The sequence below is a fragment of the Coenobita brevimanus genome, chromosome 103 (assembly GCF_032717465.1).
Source record: "Coenobita brevimanus isolate Jiangsu-jjx chromosome 103, ASM3271746v2, whole genome shotgun sequence".
Taxonomy (NCBI): Eukaryota; Metazoa; Arthropoda; class Malacostraca; order Decapoda; family Coenobitidae; genus Coenobita; species Coenobita brevimanus.
This window is the reverse complement of record NC_137056.1, coordinates 6,109,632-6,131,011: the sequence shown is the minus strand read 5'-3', so window position 1 is coordinate 6,131,011 and position 21,380 is coordinate 6,109,632. Positions and strand designations below refer to the sequence as shown.

General features: G+C 40.9%; 1 protein-coding gene across 1 annotated transcript in view; it reads right to left on the bottom strand.

Moving 5' to 3' along the window:
- LOC145415577 (protogenin B-like) overlaps positions 1-21,380 on the bottom strand; it is a 68,266-nt gene that overhangs the window by 2,908 nt on the left and 43,978 nt on the right. Inside the window, exons 9-20 of the mRNA XM_080284798.1 lie at positions 20,071-20,333; positions 16,369-16,535; positions 15,977-16,132; positions 13,100-13,257; positions 12,538-12,768; positions 11,977-12,112; positions 8,676-8,812; positions 8,192-8,334; positions 7,595-7,725; positions 6,403-6,590; positions 5,493-5,637; positions 1,369-1,652 (exon numbers count right to left, since the gene is read on the bottom strand). Coding sequence (XP_080140924.1) covers positions 1,369-1,652; positions 5,493-5,637; positions 6,403-6,590; positions 7,595-7,725; positions 8,192-8,334; positions 8,676-8,812; positions 11,977-12,112; positions 12,538-12,768; positions 13,100-13,257; positions 15,977-16,132; positions 16,369-16,535; positions 20,071-20,333 — 2,139 coding nt within the window. The remainder of the gene's footprint in view (positions 1-1,368; positions 1,653-5,492; positions 5,638-6,402; positions 6,591-7,594; positions 7,726-8,191; positions 8,335-8,675; positions 8,813-11,976; positions 12,113-12,537; positions 12,769-13,099; positions 13,258-15,976; positions 16,133-16,368; positions 16,536-20,070; positions 20,334-21,380) is intronic.

Sequence of the window (21,380 nt, the reverse complement as noted above, 5' to 3'; positions counted from 1 at the left end):
CAAAAGACACGGGTTTACTGTACTGTAATAAAAATCTCGTTACTGTAACAAAAATATACTGTATTTACAATGAAGCAGTGACAGAACTGTACTACAGTTCTTGATAAACAAAACTGTGTCTGAATGAATTATCATTAAGAACTTTAAAAAGTTCACTCATGTATCGCTACATAAAAGTTGTGTATCTAAAAACTTATTTCACTACTATGAAAAGTGTGCTGGCAGCATGAGTTACTGGCATTAAATTTTAATGAAACATTACCTTATATTAAACTAATCTAACTAAAAGTCTTACTAGATACAGTACCACATGAACTACATTGTAATACATGCTCCTATACAGAGATGCTAAGAGTGCTTTGTTAACACAGGCATTAACAGTACAAAAATTCTTTATACATATAAGATCTGGATCTAGCAGGTTCCATAGTATATCTTCGTGTATTAAACAGCATTACAGAACATCATCGTCATCATCATAACCTAACTCATTATCCAATGAATACAGTATATGGACCAGGGCGACACACAACATAGCTGCTTTACCTCTTTTGACCAATGTATCAGAAAGAAGGAAGTTCCAATTCTTTAAGCCCCTCCTAATGCTTTACAGGAACTATGGAACTACTTAAACAGTACGGTAATCCAAGTGCTAGGTAGCTGGTATCAAAATCCTTCATTAACTCATCTAGCTAGTAGTTGCCTTTTTTTTTTTTTTTTTTTTTTTTTTTTTTAAATGCTACCTCTTCACTTTATTCAGTTTAGGAGATACAGTAACAATGGTGCTGAACAGTGGATGAGGATGAGGAACCATCTCCGGGGAAAAAAAAAAAATTTAGCTTGAATAAAGTAGTCTGTATGTAGAAGAAATAAAATAAATGTGATGTCATTGAGATGAAGGAGTTAATATAAAATAGGAGGAGTGGGGTGAGTTCTAGTTCTTCTGTATTTTTTATCCACTTATGATGAGTACAATGATTTTTTTTTCTACCATTCTATGCCCTAAAAAAAAACTGAACAAGCATTAACACTGGTCTACTGGCTTGGCTTGCAAAAATGTGTCTAAGCCTGCCACTAATACCATTCATCACCATCATTCATCTAAGTACCATACCTAAAGAATATTACCTTTATCTAATCAACCTTTCTCAAACAAAGTGGCAAAAAGGCAAAAAAAAACAGCATATCCTTTTTACCCCTTTCAGAGTGTACGAGGGCCCAAGGCTAGGCTACTGTAGTCCTGATCAACTTAAAAACAGGAGACCACCCTTCATCCCTGGCAGTGTTTTTATGATGTCATATATAAATACACTGTTGTGCCATACATAATAAAGGATAGTTGAAATTCATTCTAATTAAGCTGCGTACCTTTGTGTCAAGCGGTGGCGACTTGAAATCAGGGGGTATCTGAGTCAGCATGGGTACGTACACATCCATCTCCTGCCCCTCCCCCTCTGCCTGACCTCCCCGCATTCCCCTCCGGCCCCCCATCGCTCCCCCTGGCCCGCCCCCTTGCTTGCTGTTGATGTGCCCATTGCCGTTGCAGGCCAGAATGTGCGGTTGGGGGGATACATTGCGGAATTTTGCCACGTAAACACACACCAACACCAGCAGCACTACAAACACCATCCCCACTGACCCACATATCACATCTGGAAGGATAAAGTACATTAATAGACTCTGAATTCACATGACAAACTCTAAACCCTATTTCTCTGATGTCAAACATAACTTTCAATAATACCTACAGAAACCATGGCAGTCATATACAAATACTTCCACTACACTTCCAACTATGATATCCTTCCCACATTCCCTGGTAATACCACCATAAAATAAAAATCCTTAAGCTCAAACAAAGACATTACTGAATAAGTGCGCTCGTCAATCATATGACTCCTACAACCAGCCAAGTGGGAGTGATGAGCAAAGTACAGTAATAGGTGGGATATGCTGGACATCTGGTGGGCATTAGGGTGATGCAAGAAACTGTATCCTGTGAAAATGGGTGCTATGGGATTAGTTGCTTGTGTGCAGAGAAGGTTCATTTCAAAACATCCTCTATGAATGAAACTGTCTGGAGATAAAGAAATTGGTGTGGGAGAGAAAGAAATGGGTGGGATGAGCTGGCATTGTGGTGAGAGGTAGGGAAGGGCCATGTGAGTAAATCCCATAAAAATGGGTGCTGCAAAGATTAATGATCAGAGTACTGTGCTGTACTGTACTGCACTATAGTGCACTGTACTGTGAGTGTGTGTGTGTGCATGTGTGTGTGTGTGTTTAGTTGGTTGGTTGGTTGTCTTCCATTTCCTGAAACAGAGAAAACGACTAGGTTACACTGCTCTAATTAATATGTCTTATGATACAAGTAAAATGCAGAGTGCTGGATGAAAGTTTACGAGAGTACAATACACTTGCAGATACATGAAACAGAAGCAATGTCTCAGTCCCTATACACAGTAAGTGCAAAGTGAGGGGGGGCAGGGGAGGTAATGGGAACTGGTGGTGAGAGAGGGCTGGGTGAGAATAAAAAGAGAATGTGGGGTTGAGGAGGAGGGGTAAAGCTAGTGATCAGAGGTAGGTTATGGGAAAAGGGATGAAAGATGATGGGTAAGCCCTAACTGCCAACACTTCACGTGGATTTTGTTGGTCTAATAGCGACTTGCATTGTGTATGCTATCACACAGTAAAATCTTGTATAGGAAGGAAACACTTTCATTCATATTTTCAGTACCTGGTTCATTTGCCCTGTTCATAAAATGCTGGTGGAAGAAATGGGTGCGCCTGAATGACTGCTACACCTTGCATACAGGCTCCCTGTTGGTTACTATATGAGACCCATATACTTTCATGGTTACTATATGAGACCCATATACTTTCAAAGACATTGCACTCTGCATCTTTTCTCAGCTTAGGCAATATCACAAACTGGGGATGATGCTGGAACCAGCAGCCCCTATTCTAGGTGGCATAAGATTCTTCACAGCACCTCTTCCTTTATCAATTTATTTCCCACATCTTAACATTCAGACCATCAACTTGAAATACCTCTGCACTCCTAATGTGGCAATACATACCTCTTGCATATTACAGTCAGTCCTCCCCTACTGCAGGTACCTGTATTTGCTTCTGCACCGACCTCGCATTAGGCAAATATCGTGTTAGACAGACTCTTGAAAACCCCTATTTCTTTCTGCATCCCTGCCCAAAGTCCACTTTTTCCCCCCTTGTGGTGCAAAATTTATTTATACCCCCCAATTTAAACCTCCTAAAAGCATTAATATAGTTATAAAAAAAATATTAGGCCAACAGAACTTTTTTATTTATTGTACCTTATGTAAGGAGAAGCGCAGACACAAACTGTTGGAGATGAGGTAAAGGGGGAGAACATGAGGGAGGCTGAGGAGGATAATGAGGGTAGGAGTGGGCCGAGAGGGGAATGCGGGAGGCAGGAGGGAGGTGGGAGGGTCCTGATTGGTTGGGTGGCTAGGACAGCGAGAAAGGCACAGCATGATTGGCAGGCGATAACGTCAAGTATGTATCATAAGGCTGCATGACTCACACCACATCACAGCCTGCCCGGTTCATATTTAAGCGTTACGCTAACAGTGCCAGTGTTACAATGTTTATTTCCTTCTGTAAAATCGTGCCGCATTAGAGCAATATTGCACTACAGCAAACCACGTTAGGGAAGGACTGACTGTATTTACAGTATATCGTTACAATATCGACGTAGTCTGCATCAATAATATACAAGAGGATACTATGAAGTAATGTGCAAAATTAATAACTTTATAACAAATTATCCTAAGCCACTTATAATACCACAATTTTCTCCTATCGCTTGCTTGGTAAAAAATGTTTCTCCGATGAAAAGCTTGTATGATATAGAAATTTGCTGGATAATAAACTTTTTTTTCCACTTATTCTTAAGCACGTCAAATTAGCAGTCTTGTCGTTACTGTTGATGTCAATATAAATTAATTAGCAAACTGTCTTTCTTTCCTCTTTCTTCTGTTTATGGGTGACTCTTCACTGAGGGACACCAGGAAACCATATACAGTACTATGGTGAGTGGTAACCATATACCCAAATTACAGCACACGCAGTTTAGTGGGTAATTAAGGTGCTCCAATCAGATTGAGCCTGTACAGTTTTATATCCAAGGGGTAGTTGGGGTTTACTGCTTACATAATGCCACTCAGGGATGAGTGAGGCTGGTTACTCTCATCTTTAATGTCAGGACCAATTTGCCTAGCCCCGGGCTCCAACCTCCTCATGGGGCAACACAGGATTGGATAATGGATGGATGGATAAAGATTATGCATTCATAATGTTTATGCTGTTCCTTCTCCTGAAAATATGGATGACCTTCAAACACTGAATCATCTGCCAAAAGCAACCCAGCACTTGTGTGAATGGGCTATGACTGTCTGTCTTTTCCAAGTGTTAGTAACTGTAGCCTACATAGATAAAACAGGAAACTTTTGGATTTAGATTATGCAGATGATATAGTTTTGATTTGTGATGGGCCAGAAGAGATGCAGAGAGTGTTGGACTGTTTGGTGACTGAAGGTCGCAAGGTGGGTTTGGTTATTAATTGTGGAAAAACTGAAATAATCAATATGAATATAGAAAATGCGCAGGAATGTGTAATTGGAGGTATGGTTGTAAAGCAAGTTGATAGGTTTAAATATTTAGGTACTTATTTAGCCAAGGATGGTTCTTTGAACTTTGAATTCGAGGAAAGGTTAAAGAAGGCTAATCAGGCAATGGGAATGCTTAAAAATATTTGGAATAATAACAGTTTTTCTGTGCATACAAAAATCAAACTTTATAAGGTAATGGTTAGGAGTATCTTAATTTATGGACACGAGTCTTGGTACAGCACAGTGACTATGGAAAATAAATTTTTGGTGTTTGAAAATAAAGCACTTAGAAGAATATTAGGAGTTAAGTGGTGGGAAAGGATACCAAATAGTAGAATTAGAGAAATAACGGGAGTGCAGCCGATCGATGAATATGTTAGATTCTCACGATGGAAGTGGCTAGGACATGTGTATAGGAGACAGGGAATAGTACGAGGTACACCAGGGTGGGTGGCACTTGGTAGGGTAGAGGAAGGCCAAAAGAGACGTGGGTGAGGACAATGAGACAGGAAGCTGGAGATGAGTGTTGGGGAGATCTTGAGGAGTTAGCACAAGATAGGATGTGGTGGTGTGAGTTCATCGAGGCCCTATGCATCCCCGAGGGTGCCACAGGAAATGATTGATTGATTGATTGACATAGATAAAAGGTCAATACAGGTTCATCATCAACTGCCTTTACGTGCAAAAGATTACTGTGTAAAAAAAAAAAAAAAGGGGGGGGTGGGGGGGCCTACCAACATCATTCAAACTCAAGACGGTAGCAGAAGAAATCATTTTACTGTACTGCTGGCTCATAATGAAGACTGCCAGTAATCAGAGTGATATACACATGGACACACTCACAGAGGTTCTGAGTGGAGAGGCTTGGGGCTGAGTGCAGTATGGCAGGGATGATTACTTTGATGGGTTCATGGGCTGCTCCACACCCCAGCATCGTACACCCTCGTATCCGGAACCAGTACTCCGTGTTCGATACCAGACCACCAACCTGAAGTACAAATCAGGCATTATAGCATAATAACCTTGCCCCAGAGTTCCTGCACTCCTGATTCAGTAATAAAAGACTGAATGATGGATGGAAAGATGTAGAAATGGTATATGAGAGTGTCATAATGTTTCATCCATCACAAGAAAACTATTGACAAATTCAACACTATAAGCAAATTATTATTCACCAATATCCCCAATGACATAACTAATCACTCCAACTATTCCACTTTATTCACAATCTTTTCTCTACCATCAAAATTCATAAATGCCACATGATCTGTTCACAAAGTAAAAAAGGGTCACTCTGAATGCCTGGCATTTATTATTTACTGCCAATACACAGCACCTTGAGAAGAAGTCCACTTTGAGAATTCAAGAGTTGATGTGAATTATAAATCTTTACAGCATTAAGAAAATATATTAATCATTTATTAACTGCTCTCATACTGAAGTAAATGATGCAAAGTATTACTCAGGCACACTTGTATCTGTGGAAATATCCAATAAATATTATACAATACATACAGGTACGATAGCTCTGGGGAAGTTATGGCTTAACTGTACAATCAGGGTATCTTCTTAAACACATTTCCTGAGAAACCCTATGCCCTTGGGCTCAAGATTAAAAATTATGATATAACTTTACAGCTAAACTTACAAAGCAACACACCTCAAAATATCTCCCCACACTTTTTTTTTTTTTTTTTTTTTTTTTTTACTATGGGAGGGGGGGAAGTATCTCATGACATCTCTCAATACTCACAAAATCCGAGTCAAGTTCTCCATCGACCTCATGTACCTCCCATTGGGATAACGGTGCATCCTTGTCCAGAGAAAACAAAATCTCATACTTTTTGATGTGCCGGCTGGCATCTGCTGGCTTGTCCCATTTCAAACAGATTGTTGAGGCATCCGTAGGCTCATACTTGAATACATCTGGAGCTGATGGAACTGGAAAGGATTGATTAAACTGACCACTTGCTAGCTTTGTGAAATTTACTTGGAAGTTGTATGGGTTGTCAATTAATTTTATGTCGTGCAGCTTTTGGTAATTTCACTTAGCAGTAAACATTGATCACTTGTAGGTAAGTATATTTGTTTCTGCACCTGAAAATTTTGTTTTTCAAACTATAAATTGCCTTCCCACAATTCACCAACATAACAAGCTGTATTATAATAACTGCTGGCATCAGAGACAGTTGCTTTGCTTTGGTAGCACTCTAACTGTCTTACATGTTTTGCACTTCAAAGTGGATTACAATATACCACCCAAGTAATACAAGAGGAAGTTAAGAACAACTACAGAAAGTACTGCAGAAAACCTAAATTACAAACTGTTCTCTAACTGGCCTGAATGGAATATGTTGCCTTGACTGGATTATGCTACATGAAAGGATTAAGAGTGATATGTTACCAAGTTACATGAAAGGACTAAGAGTGTTATTTTACTATGTTACATGAATGGACTATGAGTGATACTGTACTTAATAAAAGACTTATCGATTCCAGCAGATAGCCCAAGAACAAGGTGTAGGTGTACATGAGAGTGTGTGCTGCTATGCTAGAAAGTGTTCTTACTAAGCTGGAGCTGATATTTTTTCTTGTTTTCTCCAGAGAACATGTGATGTCATTCGTCAGAGAGTCTCACAGGCTTCCAAAAGGTATGGACAAATATCAATAACCATAAAGTTTACATGCTACTCTTTATAAACAATGAGAATGACTATGAGAGTGTATGTCAGTGTGGAGAAAAGAGAGAGTGTGAGAAGATGAACAAGGATAAGAGGAAAGACAGAATGGAGTGTTATATGACTGAGACTGGTGTGCGATAGAGGACAGGGCAACACAATCAAGACTATACTCTCCAGGATTAAGACATCTGACTAAACACAGATACACAGGAAATGTTCTGTAAGTTCCCCGTAAATCATTTCCCTAAAAATAACAATACTTACGGCTGCCCATGGTGACAGCTTTGACTGTGGGGCTGTAAGGGCCATACGTCTTCTCTGATTCATGGGCTCGTACGCTGAACTCATACGTACTGAATGGTTTGAGACCAGTGATCTCAATCTCAGGGGTGTCACTGCAAGGGGAGGTGAGAATATGTTAACCACTTCAATCTGATGATGCACTTTTCGTTTATTTTTGCTACCTCAAGACAACTGTATTTACCAATAGAAAACTTTTCAAACTGAAGAAGCTAGATAAATCACCCAGTAACTGGAGATGCATAAATTGTTATGCAAATGTTACCAGTACTTGCGGTGTAATACTGTGTGTAAAAAAATAGTGTTATGGAGAGACAGTCGCTGTTGGTAATGTTACTGTTGTTGTTGCCTCACGCTCATCTGAACGTGAACCTAGTGGACTGCACACAAGTAGCTGCTGTTTTCCCTCAGTCCAGCATCCTCTTTTCAGGGAATGAGAAGGGAGCTATGGGATGCTTCTTTAAATGTGATGGTGTCCCTTTCCAACATAAGAGTTTTTACTGTGTTAGCTTAACAATACATGATCTCTCCCTTTCTCTGCATACAGTATGCATGTCTTACCTGCGAACAAATGTTTCCTGAACATTGTTGCCCTCAAGCATCACTTGCCGATACTTGATGGTGTAGTAATTGGCCCCACCCTGCCCCTCCACCAGACGCCAGGAGAGGTGCACACTAGTTTGGGTCAGTGGGTCTGCCTCAACCTATAACATAATAGTTGTTTACAACTGATTACAGTATAAATTATCATCACTATCATCATCATCACCACCACATCCCCCACCATCTATTATTTGATGGTGTATTACTAATGTGTACAAAATTATCATCATCAGTAGCTGCAGCAGCATCTTAAACTAATGCATCAACCTAAAACAAATGTTTGCCACTAGGCTTTAAAAATAATTCAACTTCATCATCATCATCATCTTAACCAATGTTTCAACCTAAAATACAATACTTGCCACTAAGTATACAAATTTACTTATCATCATCATCATCATCAACTCCCAACTACGGACGGAATGAGGATTATCAAAGCTACCTGGTAAATATTCCAAGCTGTACTGGGAGGGATGGTGGTGTCTGGGTTAGGAGGGAGGGTGTGGATCATCTGCTCCGTGGCACCCCCATCCCCATCAGTGCTGTATGCCTTCACCTGAACCTCATACCATGCTGCCTCTGTTGATGCAGATATAATTAGTTCTCATTCAAAGTTGTGTCTCTTAAAGTATTCCATTATGAAACTGGTGATAAACTGACAACTTTTCCTCACTTACATCTGTTTGTGATTCATTACAACATTAATCTGATGTCTGAAATAGTCTAGTGTATTAAGGATTCCAAGATTCTACATCATCTCTTCATTGTGAGGACATGGGTTACATCCTTTTCAGTTGGTGGGAAGTAATCAGCTGGTTCTGGCACTTGAATTAGCTTTCAGCTCACACAAATCATCAGTTGTAACATGTCCAATCTCAACATGATCCCGTAAAAGGAAGCACGCACCATTTCATTCTATTTCATTTGATTCTAATCCCACTCATAAGAAAAATCTCTCCTAAGCTGAATACAATTATCTGGTGGTAGAAAGAATAAACAGTACTGTAAAACAGTCAAGTTGCCTAAGGCGCGTGCTTCTATGGCACGGTTTTCTATGATACAGCAAGGTGCTGACCCCCCCAAAACGAACCACATGCAAAAAATACCTATGGCGCGGGCTCGGCAAGGTTTGAAACGCACAGGCAAATTCCCCTGGTGGTCGGCATGCTCCCCTGTTTGTAAACAAAGAAGATGGTGACCACTTCATCTCCAACTGTGGACTTTTTTCTCTCTTATGAGGAGGTTAAACTTCACCAAATTCATTGTGTTAAGTAATGAAACATTAAAGATTCTTTGGATATTGTGACTAGTTTATAGGTCTGTTCGTAAAACCACTATGAACGGGTTAGTGACGAAGCACCTATCTCTGAGCTAATACGAAATATAATGCCTCCCATCATCATCATCATGTATATAAGAATGATTATGAATGTGTTACATGCGAGTTTTGTTGACACTTGAGCATACAAATTTTATCACATAAACTTCTTCAATCAGCGCTTGACCAGGCAACCTCCGCCATCTTTAATGTTTTGGTCAGTCAGCTGATCGCGGTCTACTTGGCTGAGCTTTTTTCCGCTCGATCTGCAGCACGTGGTATTGCCCAAGTAGACACAAGGCTTATCACCCTCCCGTTTTTTGTGCCTATTGTTACGCGTAATACATGCACTGACTGTTTGCTTGATCGTGTGCGTGTGCAAAGTGGGGAAAAATGGGGAAAAGTGGAGTGAAAAGGGGGACTTTGGGCAAACGTCCAGAACCAAATACCATTTTTTCCATCATCATCATCATCATCAGCCATTGAGGTCCACTGCAGGACCGGCCTATCCCTACCGAAGCAGGGACAATACAGCCAATGTATCTCTACCCAGTGGCTTAGGCTGTCTGGTAGAGACTGTATGTAGAGTGAGAAGTGCTTGTGAGTGTGATTGTAGTGTTATAGTGGCTATGGATGTGTGTGTAGTCTGTGAACCAAGTGTAATCGGCCCGCCTTAAGCTGACTGGGTGCAGGCATACTAGTATGCGACACTGGTTCAACCACAGCACCCCTTGTGTCCACCAAAGTAGTAAGTGGTTTGGTGAACGTTTTATCAAAGTTTTTACAACTCTGGCGGGAGGCGAACCCGCGCTCACCAGCGTACGAAACGCACACTACCACCGTACCACAGATGCTCCATAGGTTTAGTTCTTTCTATGGCATGGTTTTCTATGACACGGGCGTGGTCAAGAACCAATTAGCTGCGCCTTAAGCAACTTGACTGTATAATAATATAAACGGTATTTGCAGTGGTTGGTGATGGCAATCATCTTCCACTCATTTGAGGTAGTGCTGCCTACTTCTTCCTTCACCTTTATCATTCTATTTCTACATCTTTCCTGCCATCATCATCATCACTATCTAATCCAGTGTTGCCCCATGAGGAGCATAGGAGCCTGGGGCTAGGCAAGTTGGTCCTGACATTTAAGATGTGAGTGACCAGCCTAACTCATCCCGGAGTGGCATTACATGAACAATAAACCCCAACCATCCCTTGGATATAAAACTGCACCGGCTCAATCCCATTGCAGCGCCCTGATTACCCACTAAACCACCAAGTGCCATAATTTGGTTATATGGCTACTACCTAGTAAATGGTCTCCTGGTGTACAGGAAACCATTTGGCTTGTCACTCAGAGTAGAGTCACCTGTAGACAGAAGGAAGAGGAAAGAATAAAGGAAAGAAAGACAGAGAAGGAAGAAAGGGAAGAAGGAAGGGAGGAAAAGACAGGCACCCGAGAGCAGCACTACACTGAGTGAGTGGATGGTGAGTGCCCCCACCTACCACAATCTTCCCTCTTCAGGTGGCTTTACAGTGAGTGACAAGTCTAATAGTATCCAGTAAACCAGAAAACCATTTGCAATGCTGGGTGGTAACCATATAACCAACCCACACGTGTTCCCTACATGTCAACAAGTGGGTTGGTGGAGGGTTAGTGACCCTCCCCATAAAACTAACTCAAAGACAAACAGCCATCCCTTACAGGATTATGGCAACTGGCTATAGATAGATAGATAGTATTCATAGTGAATGGGTTAAGAGCCTAACGCTTAATGATAAGAGTCCTTTCAGATACAATATGATAGCAACACATTGTTAATGAAGCTTCCGACCACAACATCATATCGGTACAGTACATGAAGGCTACAAACTACTCAATAAGAGGTAATTTTATCTGTTCCCTAAAAACCCAGTACATGGAGTCCTCATTAAAAGTTTGGAATGTACTCCAAATTACCACACACTACTTCACACAAATGGTGATAAAAATTAGGGAAAGTGACAATCTATTTTAGAAGTACCAGTAGACAGGGTACCCCAATAGGTATCTTTTTCTAAATTCACTGTGGACTATGGAAAACAAATATAAAAAAGGGCAACTCATAATGAATTGCTGTTCATGAAGGCTTCTATACACTCAGTGACAGTGTTAATTCAATTTCATTTCTACAAATACAACATATGTTGGCTGGCCACATCTTTAGAAAAATAAAACTTTAACTCTCTGAGGCTGGGATGTCATTAATTTTTATACTTGCCATTTTTTCAAATTTTTATTCAATATAAGACAGACTCTTCAAAATGGAGGGATTAGATATAGCCTTTCATAAGCCCTTTCAATACAAGAGGCCCTTGAATAAAATAATCTGGTAGCAGCAAAGTCAAATTAAAATGGACACCATAGGGATTCAAGGGGCCAACTACCGAGTCCAGAGAGAGTATAGGAGGATTCAGAGGGACGTAGCTTGATGGGTCCGTTCCAAATGCCGTCCTGCCGGCGGTGCTTCAGAACATAACCCTCCACCTTAGCCTTGTTCTCGGGGGGAAGCTTCCAAGTTATCTGGTTAAGGAAGAGACGGAAAGATGTTGTAAGTAGACACAACTCGGAAGGATGGTACAGTATAGAGGGTTTTGTTCAGCATATCAGTAACAGCATCTCTAAAATGGCTGTAATTTATACTTGGTCATGAAAGTGCTGTTGAACTCTTCGGTATTTTCTAAGTGAAAAAAAAGCATCAGGTGTTAGAGAGAGAAAAAAATGTGTGTGTTCATGCTGAAAGGCCTAATAAAGCAAAATAATTGTTATTTTTAGCCCCTTCAGTTTATGAGGACTTTCCAAAGCAAAGTGTACCATCTTCCAATACCCAGAAAAAGATTAAAAGATGTTAAATTAACTATAGTTGCACAATTTTACTTTTTCTAAGGGTAGAAATACTGTATATAAAAATAATGTAATCAACATGAACAATATTATACATATCTAACCTTAATAGACAACCCATTACTGGCATCCTCTGCTGTTCCGTTGACAACCCGCAGTGTAACAATTGGTGGTAGTGGTACATTTCTTTGGCTAAGACTGGGCATCCGAAAGCGGGTCCAGGGCCAATCATTCTTGGTTGGGTATCCTGCCCGGGTGCCAGCCAGAACTTGCACTTCATATTTTTTATTTGGATGCAACTCTTTAATGCTGAATTCATGTACATCCGCTGAGACCTATAAGGTTTGTCAGTGTGAGCAGGCAGGGTGGTTTGGCTCAAAAGAAATGAGATCTGACTTAAAGGGTACTGGTAAACAATACTTTTGAACCTAATGGTATAACAATTTGACAACTATAATACTGTACTCATTAAGATAATTCATTCATTCATCATCTAATCCAGTGTGAAGAAAATGTGTACAGCATTCTCAACAAACAAAATGGTAATCAGAATGAAGTGACAAATCTACACTACATCAACTCCAATCATGACCCACCTCAATGGCTATTCATGTGGGTCCTTGAGTTGATGAGGTAAATTACACACCACCTCCAATCACAACCCACCTCAATGACATGATAATATGGGTCCTTGGGCTTCCTCCAGTGAATCTTGTAGCCCACAATGGTGCCCCGAGCTTGGTCAGGAGGGAGGCTGTTCCAGGTCACCAATAGCACCGTTGGGGAAGTGGGTGTCAGCTGGATGCTTGGTGCTCCCACAGGCACTGTAATAATGCCATTAGTTCTTGTTAAATGCTGCCCTTTTTATATATATCTATTTTTTTGCAAGAAATTCTCAGGTACATTATAAAAATATTGGCAATTAATGTTCCACTGCTGCCAAAAAAGCTACTTTGACAGTTCCCCCATATTTGCTGAACTGGCTGCATGAAAAATGTTGTGATATTTAGGAATACATCCCTGACATGCAGCAAAGACTTACTTTACCAACTATAATTCAATCACCTTGCAGAAATTTTCTTCCTATGGCAGCTACTGCATTTTTCTTAGCTAATGACAGAATAATACAATCTTTTAGCTCTACATCCTTTCTGCAGCACTTTTCCATGATTAATCATCATATTTTAATCTCATTATAGATCACCATTTAAGATGGGGAGAGGGCAATATAAATCTACTACTTTCCTGTATTCCATGTGCAATAAAAGGCTTCCAATAAGCCAAGTGAACTGAGAACCATCTTTACATTTCACCAAAGCATTATACAGTATATTGTACATAATTCTCATTTTGGCCCCTGGCCTTTGATTGATGCTGCTACTGTGAGCAGGGCAAAAGGCAGAATGCAGCTGGGGACAGAGGCGGGTGTGTTTGAATTGACTGCTGAGATGTTAAGACCTCAAGAGGTATAGGAGTCAGTATAGTTACTGATTTGATAAATTTGATTATATATGAGTGAGCTGTCCCAGATGACTGGCTGAACAGTGTGATCGTAAATGTGTATAAGAAGAAGGGTGATGATGCCCTGGAAAGGGGAAATTACTGAGGCATAAAACTTTTGGACCAGATAATGAAGGTAATGGAGAGAGCCCTAGATGTTAGTATAAGGGCAAGAGTGAATAATGATGAAATAGAGTTTTGGTTAATGCCAGGCAAGGGGACCACTCATGCCATATTCACTGTCCAACAGCTTCAGGAAAAATGTATAGGAAAGAAAAAGGAGCTATAGTCTTTCTTTCCTTTATTTTTTCCTTGTCCTTCTGCCTACGGGTGACTTTACACTCCCTCTTCTTTCTTTCTTTCCTTCAAACTTTCACCTTCCTTCAGCCTTTGGGTGACTCTACACTGAGTGACAAGCCAAATGGTTTCCTGTACACCAGGAAACCATTTACTACACTGGATGGTAACCATATAACCAAATTTTGGCACCTGGTGGTTTAGTGGGTAATTATTGTGCTCCAATCGGATTGAGCCGGTGAAGGTTTACATCCAAGGGGTGATTGGGGTTAATTGCTCATGTAATGCCACTCAGGGATGAGTGAGGCTGGTCACTCTCATCTTAAATGCTGGGACCAAATGCCTAGCCCAGGGCTTCTATGCTCCTCATGGGGTAATGTAGGACTGGATGATGGATGGATGGATGAACTTTGTTTTTGTTGATTTGGAGAAGGCCTTTGACAGAGTTCCTAGGGAGGTGGTGAAGTGGACAATGAGAAAGCCTGGGGTCAAGGAGTGGTTGGTTAGAGTGGTGATGGCTGTGTATGTGGGTGCTCACACCCAAGAGACTGAAAAGAGATTTGAATGATGAGTTGTCTGTGAATATTGGCATGCATCAGGAGTCAGTTTTGAGTCCCTTATTGTTTGTCATGGTGCTTGAAGCTCTCTCATGTGACTTCAGAAATGGACTCCCATGGGAGATGCTGTATGGTGATAAATTGGTGTTGACTGCAGAGAATGAATGGGAGGAGAAGAAAATATTTAGGAAATGGAGAGACAATATGGGGCACAAGGGTTTGAAAGCAGATGAGGATAAAAGTGTGTGATGAAATCTAGGGCTGGTGGCAGCACTGTCAAAGCAGAGAGAGTGTGGTCATGTGCAAATTACCATAAGGGTGTGGGAAGTAACTCCACCTTGTGTAGTGTTGGTGATAAGTGGGTGTCTTCAGAGATATAGTGGTATCGGAGGTAGACACCAAAAATGCTGATTTTGTGTGTGCGGTGTGTCCAAGAGAACATGTAGAGACTGTCAGGCATGAAAGAACTGATCTTGCTGGAGAGTCTCTTGAGCGTGAGGAGGAGTTTTGTTATCTGGGAGGCATGTTATGTACTGGAGGTGAGGCTGGAACTAGCTCTGTGGCTATGATATGAAGTGGCTGGAGGAATTTCAGGGAGCTGTTGCATCTCCTAACACTGATAGGGGTCTCCCTCCATGCTATGGAATTTTTGTATGCATTAATAATTAGGAGTGCAATGCTGTATATTAATGAGACATGGGCAGCAAAGAAAGAGGAAATTTGTAAGCTCACACATAAAAAAAAAATGACGATGATTAAATGGATGTGTAGTGTCACTGAACGTGACGCCTGGGGGCACAGGGACTACAACTGAAGAGTTGAGAGGAAGGAGGGACTGGAATGTATTGTTGTTGTGATGAGGAGAGGTAGACTGAGATGGTTTGGTTACGTTGAGAGGACGAAGGATGAGAACTGGGTGTGGAAGGTAAAAGGTGTGAATGCTGGGGGTAGAGTTGCAAGAGGCAGACTGAAAATGAGCTGGGGCGAAGTTATAGAGTGTGACCTCAGGGATAAGGGACTGAATAGGGAGGCTGCCAGAGATTGAGCAGCATGGACAGCCGCCAGTAAGTGACCAAGACCGACACAGGCAAGCATTTTGGAGCCTTTATAAACAGTATGATATGAAGTAATCTATCCATCCTTCGCTTGATTGTAAAAGCATTCTGCAAATTCAGTTACAATTATTTACCATCCTCGGGTGTGCTGAACATCAGACTTTCAGACTGATCAGAGGCGTAGCTGTTGTAAGCCCGAACAAATGCAGTGTAGTTAGTGTTGGGCTTCAGCTTCTCCAAGAGGTGTGATGCGTTTTGAGACACTGCCTGCCGTCCAATCCCAGTAGTCTCTGCAAAAATAAAGGTTCTATTTAGACTGCTGAAGAATCCCTGAATATACAGTATTACAACACAATCAATCCAACAGCCAACCACTGAAGACAGTGAACTATGGTGTATAAAGTTGGCTTAAATTACTAATCACATTTAAATTATAACTATAGGTATGTTAAGACTATGAGAATGTAAACTATGGTGTTTTACCTGTCAATTAATGGGACCAGAATAAGACATCATCTCAACTCACCGGACTCAAAGTAATGGATGGAGTAGGCTTTGATCTTGTCCGTGGGAGTGTAAACAGGGTCCCAGGTGAGCAGAACTGAGGTTGAGGACAGCACCACGTGACGCAGGTTCTGGGGTGGGTCAGGGTGGTTCTTGGATGAGTTCACCACCATCGGGGCCCAACTCGACCTGTGTCAGAGGTGAAAGTGTTCAGTATAAGTGGAACACTGAAGTTATTTGTCCCTTGATTACTATGGTTCTAAGCAATCTCACCATTATCTGGCCTCTCCTCTCTATTTTCTCATAGTAATAATTCATCTTTGAACTTAAGCTTGAAGGCATGTAACTGCAGCACAAGAACAGGATGGTTCTGGAACAACTAGTGAACATAAGCTTCAGAACAGAGGCAGCAAATTTATATACACTACTGCAGGGTTGTGGAGTTGGAGGTAATATTTCCCGACAACCACTCCAACTCCGACTCGAGAAATTTTACAAGTACGACTCCAACTTCGACTTAAGTATATACTATACTAATAATATGGCACATGGACATGAAGCACATAAATGAATAAAATTCATGAATTTTGATAGCTGCAATTCTCATGCCTTTTTATTTTAAATTCTCTACTTATAATGCTTGCATAATAACAAATAAACCATTTTATATGGTTGCAAAATAAACTGGATAAAGTACAGCATTGAAAATTATATGACTGATACTATTTCAGAGCCAAAAAACTCAGAGTCAGAGTCGTGGAAATCTTGAAGACTCATACTCCATCTCTGACTCCAACCAAAAACAGATGACTTCACGCCTCCAACTCCACAACCCTGCACTACCAAGTAGTAGTATTCAGAATACAATTCACTATACAGGGGTATTCATAATACAGTACAGGCCATCCTTATTATAATGATGGGATGTGCTTGGGAAAACCCATAGTTGAGCCGGGGTATCATTAATCAGGGACATTATAACACAGAAAGTATAGGGATGTACTAGAGAGCCTTGGGATACTCCCCCCCCCCCAAACCAAGTCCAAAATCCACCCAAATGAGTCCAAAAACAAGTTTCTAGTTCACCTGAAACCCCAAATAGCTTTAAAACAGGATAAACTAAGCCTAAAAGCAGTTTGTAACTCACCTAAACTCAAGAATAATATCTGAAAATCATCAAAAATAAGTCTGGACAAAAATCAAACTTGGTAAACTGTACCTAAAAATGACAGTGTTCACCCAACCTATGACTAAAACACATTAATCTAAGTCTTAATATAGTTTATAAATCAACCTAAACACAAGATTTAAGTCTAGAATATCATCAAAATCGGTTAAAAAAAAAAAAAAAAAAAAAGAACATTGGAAAAAAAACGATCAGATAACCAGGGACTGGCCATCGATAAGCAGGTAGGGGTATTAATCTTTTTACATTGCTATGGCTGGGTATTGTATAGCGGTTGATTGTATAGTGGGGTATGCCTGTACTGTATTTAAATTCTGAATTACTGTGCTGTATATATCAAACTACTACACTAATTATACTTAATGCACTTCTCGTATTGAAAGAATACAAGAAATGTGAAAGCATATTGCTCTGATAATGGGAAATTATTCTGGAAAGAGGTGCAAAAATGTAGAAGTAACAGTGGAAAGAAATGTGAAAGTGTGAAGGATGTAGCCTAAGTGGTAGATTATTAACCCATGGGGGTGAAGCAAGGACCAGGTGGAAAGAATATTTTGGAAGCTTGATGAATGGGAATAGAGAGAGCACAGTGACTGTAAACATGACTGGTTTTGGGGGTGTGCAGAGAAGGAATGCTGTGCCATGAAACGTGACACTTGCACAGGTGAAGAACACTGTGAGGTGGCTGAAAAATGGGAAAGCAGCTGGGGTTGACGTGATGTATGCAGAGATGATTAAGTGTAGTGGAAACGGCAGAATGAAGTGCTTGTTTGAGATATGTATGAAGGCATGGATGGGTAAAACTGTGTCAGGGGAGTGGAAAACGGATGTGATTATACCCCCGTACAAAGATAAAGGTAATCAAAGTGAGAACAAGAACTATTGTGCCATATGTTTATTGAGTGTTGTAGAGAAGGTATGTGGAAGAATTACTACAGAGAAAGTATGAGAGTTATCAGAAGTCCTAGTGAGTGATAAATAGGGTGGCTTCAGGAGTGGCAGAGGATGTGTGGATCAAATATTTGCAGTGAGACAGATAGTGGAGATGGCTTGTGAGAAGGACTATGAAGTGATTATGGCATTCATGGATCTGGAAAAAGCACATGAAAAAGTAGACAGAGAAGGACTGTAGATGGTCTCGCACATAAGCAGTGTAGATGGTAAGCTGCTAGGCGCCGTCAAGAGTTTTTATGATAGTGGTGAGGCATGTGTAAGGGTAAATGGGCATCAAAGTGAATGGTTCACGATCAGTGTTGGCATGCGACAAGACTGTGTGATGTCCCCATGGATGTTCAATATATATATGGGTGGGGTGTTAGGAGAAGTAAAAACATGAGTAATGGAGAGAGGGATGGAGTTGGTATTGAATGGTGATGGATGGAATATCTCAAATTTGTTGTATGCTGATGGTGCAGTGCTACTTGCTAATACCATACAAGAATTTGACAGACTAGTGTAGAGTTCTGCTGATGTCTGTGAGCATCATACCTTGAGAGTAATGTAGAAAAGAGTAAAGAGATGGTTATTAAGAGAGAAGGTGACTCCCAGTGCAGTGTTACAGTGAATGGAGAGAGACTGGAATTGGTAAGAGAGCTCAAATACCTGGGTACAGTGATGGAAAAGAAAGGAAAATGTGCAAAAGAAGTGAAAAGTAGAGTGGCATAAGGAAGGAAAGTAGCTGGTGCTATGAAGGCCTTGAGAAGAAACAGAGGCTTCAGTGCTGAAGCTGCACGAGGCTTACATAAAGGAGGGTTACTGCCAACGTTAATATACAGATGTGAGACAATGGTGTGGCATGAAAATGAAAAGTCATGAGTAGGAGCAGTGGAGATGGAAGTGCTGAGGAATGTACATGGAGTACCGAGAATGGATAGCATACGAAATACTGTACAGTATTATGATTCATGAAAGATGCAGAGCGAGGAAATCTGTGGACACCAGAATCAAAGGGAGTGTGCCGAGATGGTATGGTCACGTGGAGAGAATGGATAACAACAGAGTAGCGAAAAAGGTATATCTGAGCATATTTGAAGGAGGAAGGAGGCGAGGTAGGCCAAGGAGAAGGTGGAGGGATATGGTGGACAAGTGTTTGCGGGAGAGAGGTATGGAAGTCGGTGAGGCTAGGGGACTGACATGAGATCAAGCTGGCTGGATGACCTTTCAGCGAAGAAGTGCATGACCAGGGATTTGGCACCCCTTTTTAACATGACAGCATTCGGACTAACTCTATCGGATATGTTTACGTGAAGCTACAGAATGTGGTGAAAGTATTTTGCATGTCAGATGGAGCCAGGATTCCAGGGGCTTGAATGACGGGTGAATGGAAGTGTGGCCCGTTGAACTGGGCAAACTTGGGCTGTCTGGAATATGCTACTCCTCACCCTGCCCTAGGGTAGGAAAGGAGGTCAGAATGATGATGATGGCGATTCCCCCCCCCCCCCAGCAATTCACTGAATCATACAGATCTTCTAGTGATAAGGCACTCCCTCTACTGACGCCCATTCAAGTAAGGACAAATCGAGAAACATGACAACTCACGCATATCCGGCGTCATTGATGGCAAGACACTGATACATTCCCGTGTCTGAGGTTATGGTGTTGGTGAAGATGAGCTGGTTCCATGCTGTTTGTATAATGCGACGTTTGATGTTGACAGGCCGGCCATTCTTGTACCATGTGACATGCGGAGGAGGCCGGCCAGACACTGAGCAGTTGAGCCGCGCGGTTTTGGCCAGTAGGGTATCTAAGGGCTCCAGCGGGTCAAAGATCTCGGGGGGAATCAGCACGTCTAGTTCTAGTTCCTACAGGGGGAATGAGTCACACAAGACATTGTTGACAAGGTTTTTAAAATACTGTGCTGTATACTGTACTACTAATGACCTGGAAAGAATCTGCTAGTCAGTATTTTTACAATATAAGAAAGAAATGTCAAGATGCTTGCATAAATGAATTTCTAGTAAATACTTCATCAATAAGCAACATACAATTAGACAGTAAATGTAAATTCCACGTTAATGCAGTCATTTGCAAATGTCAAAAAAATTAATATCCAACAAGTTACTAATTTTCACCATAGGGGAATAACTTAATAATGCTGTACATGAAGTTCAAGCAGATATTTGAATCAACCCAAAAGCCACCGTGCAAAACTAATATAAATCTGATAGTAATTTCTGGGTTAGTATAGTAGTATGAGACTAGAGTCAGTCCTCTCTTGAAGTTTTTGATGAGTACTGGTGAAACACTACTTTAATCCCTTAAAAGCAGCCATCGTCCCAAGACGACCTTTCAGGGAACCGCAGCCGTCGTCCTGGGAATCAGTCTTTTCCCGCACTTACAGCAAATATGGCATGGGTGATAAGGGCTTGTAAGATTTATCATATGAAGAAAAAATTCACAAGGCTTCTATAACATTAAAATGTTTTTGCATATTATAATACTGTGCATGATTCTCTTCCATTCTTTGATAATGTATGCTCAGTTTGGACAGTCTGAAGTCTGTGATTTTGTAGCTCTGAGTGTTTATCTCAAGGGGGTGGAAGAAAAAAATCAGGGTATTTGTATGGAAAACTATGACTTTTCATAGGCCAAAACATGTTACTCTGGATGTTTTTGCACCATTCTGAAATGTTATTTAATAATTTTGAAAAAGTCAAATAAGTGCTGTTTTTTGCACATCAGGGAAATGACAGAGAAATACAAAGCCGCAAGTAAGGGGTTAAGTGAAACGACTTCAGGTGAACATGCTTCTGGTTCACGACTGACGGGATTAGATGCACAAAGACACTCGTAAGTGTGAATTCACCTGCAACATATTAGTGAAACAACTTCAACAGAAACAGCTTTAA